The sequence below is a fragment of the Aplysia californica genome, unplaced genomic scaffold, assembly GCF_000002075.1.
Source record: "Aplysia californica isolate F4 #8 unplaced genomic scaffold, AplCal3.0 scaffold00213, whole genome shotgun sequence".
In the NCBI taxonomy this organism is placed as follows: domain Eukaryota; kingdom Metazoa; phylum Mollusca; class Gastropoda; order Aplysiida; family Aplysiidae; genus Aplysia; species Aplysia californica.
Window position 1 is genome coordinate 361,868 of NW_004797483.1, and position 4,297 is coordinate 366,164.

At 39.8% G+C, this 4,297-nt stretch overlaps 1 protein-coding gene across 1 annotated transcript in view; it reads right to left on the minus strand.

Annotated features, from left to right (window-relative positions):
• Window positions 1–2,591: 2,591 nt before the first annotated feature.
• The window catches only part of LOC101851043 (ADP-ribosylation factor-like protein 1), a 14,404-nt gene continuing 12,698 nt past the window's right edge, over window positions 2,592–4,297 (minus strand). The window contains exon 6 of the mRNA XM_005099433.3: window positions 2,592–4,139. Coding sequence (XP_005099490.1) covers window positions 4,109–4,139 — 31 coding nt within the window. The 3' untranslated portion in view covers window positions 2,592–4,108. The remainder of the gene's footprint in view (window positions 4,140–4,297) is intronic.

Sequence of the window (4,297 nt, forward strand, 5' to 3'; positions counted from 1 at the left end):
CCCCCCCCCAGGAATCAAACTCGGGTCGGGGAACACTGGTGGTCCAGAGGTTACGGTGTTCTCCTCTCAATCAAAAGGTCCCGGGTTCGAATCCGAACAGAGACAGAAACATTTTCTTCTCTATAATTTTCTCCATTCACCACCTTTCCTGCTCTCTTATATTTTATGGTCTGTCGTCTGCGTTCGTATCCATTTTCTGCTTCAATTCCCATTACTGGACACTCCTCTGGGCCTCTTTTTCTTTCAGCAACCTTTCCACTGCTATTCCTTGGCTCCTTCTTACTAGTGTCTTTCAGTCACATCCCTGATCTTATGGTAGGTATAAAGATCTAACACCTAGCCTTCTGGGATAAGGGCAAAAAATCTCGGAGATCACGTGTGCAAGTTGCTCACGTTAAAGTTAAAGATCTCTTGGTGGTCCAAAATTGATAAGGCTTCGGTCGCAACCCAGGGAAAATTCAAAATTAATTCCCACCAAATTAAAAAGGTTTAATGTGTCCCGCGCGCTCATATCACCTTACGCAGTTGCGAGCGCCATGAAACACTCCTTACCAAAACGAAACAAATCTCGGGGTCTCCTGCACATGATGCCCAAAGCGCCTAGCCGCTACCTCACAGATGCCGCTGATTGTCCCTCAGTAAGCTGTAGTTGATTTTCTTCTTTTGTTGGAACAAGAGAATCCCATTGACATAATAATGGACATGACCTAGTACAGGGAACGAGTGAGATAGACAGCAGTGGCGTCTGGAGGGGCGTGGCTTGCGGCTTAAGCTCGACCAAGACTTCCTCACTAAAACATAATACATGCACTGCTAACTAAAATCAAAACAAAACATTTAACAAAAGAAATAAAACGAACAAAATATATTCCCCCCCAAAAATCGTCACCATACGAAGACAAGTACGAAAGTGTAAATAAAATCTGGTTGATCTGGGCGTATACTACTATTTACTACGACTAAAGCCAAGTTCTATCCAATCAACAAAAGTACTCCTTCGGTTGGGGAGAAAGAAATTCCATTGATCATTGATGTGTCTTGAGTGAAACTACAGGCAAACCTCGTTATATCGCCACCCTTCGGACGAACATGAAGTTGTCGGAACAGCGGGGCTGGCGGTTAAACGGGGTTCCTCTGTCGTATAGACCTGACTGCCTGGAGTCAAGGAACGTGATTTTGCAGTGAGATTTGCGTTTGAAAAGTCTTTTTGTTGATGATACACAGGTAGTTGGAGCCGAGAGTCTTCTCTACCACTTTCTCTATGTCTTTCTCGAAGAATAAAGACTATTAAGTAGTCTACCAGTGAGTGTTGTGCGCTGTGTACAGTGTATTCTTCTGGCGTGTTCAGTTTTGTGGTGTGAAGGAGTAAATACTATGTTTATATAGGCGCTCCTTTTCGTACATTGGTAAAAACCTGTCGGAAAGCGCGGCTGGCGGTATAAAGGAGGAATGGGGTGGTACAACGAGGTTAGACTGTATAGACTTTACTTGCATTTGTCAGGGCCGAGACAGACTGCTGGTTCACACTAGGGTCGGGGTTGTTGCTGCATTCACGTACTGTATGGTGATGTACAGACCTAGCTCAACAGGTAACTTGTGGCTCCAGACTAAGGCGTAGACTAAGAAACTCTATCTCGAGCAGAGACGAGATCTCATCCAATATATGGGGATCTTTCAGAACTGTGCTCTTTCTCTTTGAATTTTGTTGGAGGAAAGAGAAGCACATCATGACAATAATGATCATTCTGTGCTGGGAAAAAGAAAGACAGATAGACTTTCAATACTATCATATACACAAACAACAGAGGGAAAGTAAAGAAGTAGGACCTACCAGTAGCACCCTCCAACCACCAGCATGCTCTTTTGTAATTATTAGATTTGTTTTTATCAGGAAAAAATAGTGTCTAAAGCCAGAAGGGGATGAACACAATGTGAAGGAACTTTATACACAATGTATAGATAATCATCACTATAAACAATCACTGCATTAGCAGCACGTAAATTTCTCTTCACACTGAAGTGAAGTGCATTAACAGCATGTAAATCTCTCTTCACACTGATGTGAAGGAGCATGTTGAAAAATGTACATTTATTCTCGCTGTTTACTACATGGAGTAGTTAGCAACAAGATACATGTACCTTGGTTACAGTTGAATTTCACTGATACCATGGTAGCAAAGATTGCTATTGTTTAGTCCTCTAATCAACATAATATTGATAATTTGAGTGGGGGCGGCTTTTATCTTGTTGTCAGGGCTATCTTTAGCTGAGACAAATAATTAAAGGATGGAGATACTAGATAAGATACTTCCCTATGCGGGAATCAAACTTACGTCTTTCGCGTGTAGTGAGAATAAGCCCAACCATTTTTGGTTATACCACAGATGCCAGTCATTACAACCAGGTTAGGGCAATAGAAATAAACATTGAAATGAAACAGAAGGAGCAGACTATAAAACAATTAAATTTCCGTATCACGAAGCCTTCTTTAAAAATAATTCTCTTCCACTAGATCTAGATTCTATCTGTTTAACAAAGCTTGTAACAATTAAACAGTTTTAAAAAAAATAAAAAAATCAAACAATCAAAAGTGAACTCCCCGAATTTTTATTTATGAAAACAAGAGATGGACATTTGAATGTTCAAGACAAGCTCAATCATATGAAAAACAAAAACAATTCTAAGACTCCCCGCATCAGTGTACAAAAATTTTGATGAACTGAATACACTCCATGACAAATCGACATGTACAATAAAAAGCAACTTAGGGACGTGCAACCGTATAAAATAATAACCACGAGTTGTAAACCAAATGATATCACACTGAAAATCCAACGGGGAAAAACAAATAGCTAATACATATAAATAAAAACAAAAGACCCCCAAAAACCAAAGTGTAATGCAACGGCAGCTCACACACGGTAAATGACACCCCCACAGCATTCCTTGATCACACTGCTCACCTCAATAACTCAAGCAACACACCCAGGAGGGGGGAGAACTGTCATTTTTCGACATTCCCTTTTGATCTACCAGCTGGGAAAATTATAAAACAAATGTAAACATAACTGAGAAATGACTTCAGCATGGAAATGAACAGACTCCTCTGCAATAGTTAAAGCCCACGACATGTGGGAAAATGTCCACCGTATTCTGCTTACAAGAACTTGAGCATAAGCTGCTTCTGCATTTCATGCACTGCATTATCTTCTTGCAAAAGACAAACAATATTTTTTTCCATATAGGAGGAGAGGGAGAAAATATTTTTAAATGGTTATCTTCGCTTGGAAGGGAGATTCTGAGAGTTTCTGGTTCAATCACATTGAAAGAGTCCTTAGCCATCCAAACTTGAGTATGATTATCATATGAAATAGTTTGCGTATGCTCTCAATAAAGATACTGAACTTGGAAATGAATATGAAAAGGACGATGGTACTGGATCATACCAAAATGCTGCGTACCAATGCTGGTCAAAAACATAAATGATTTGGGTAAATACTGTCTCCGACTCCCTCCCAGCCATCTGCCCAGCACAACAACTGAGATGCCTGGACACTTTAAACTTAAAGCTTAACTATCACAACTCACAGAATTACAAAATGAAATCGGAGGAAAAAATATCAGAGTGCAGTGTAATTCTAGGTTGCTACTCATACAAATAACAAAAGTGCTTCACAAAAAAAAAAGAAGTTTCTAGAAAAAAACAGCATGCAATTCAAGCCTAAAGCTGCAGTGAAAACTCTTTGATTACAAAATATGACAGGAAAAAAATTATATTCCTACAATAGTTTGCAGCATACAGTACTGGCTGACAAAGTTAAACGTGTGACAAGGAAAAATGAGTCAGTAATGAATCTGTTATCAACAAGAAGAGAAGGAAGAAATAATGGGCACAACAGTATCCACAAAGACCACAAATTTTTATAATTTATCACTCAGCAAAGAAAATTCTGTATGTACAAATCTTGCATTTAGAAATTATATACAGCACTGAACCTTCCTTTAAACATGTGCACAGCAGTCATGCCACAAACACACACATACTCTCACACATGCAGACACACATACACAGTTGCTCAGATGGTCCCTCACACTTGCTGGCTTCTGATTACTTGGTTTGTACCAAAGTATTGGACATCCTGCAAGAAGAGAGAGAAAGAGAAACATGATGAATCAACAAGATACTCTGTTTACATCATCAGGCTCAATAACCTGAGTGTGTGTGTAAGTGTGTGTGTGTGAGTGTGTGTGTGTGAGTGTGTGTGTGTGTGAGAGAGAGAGAGAGTGAGAGAGAGAG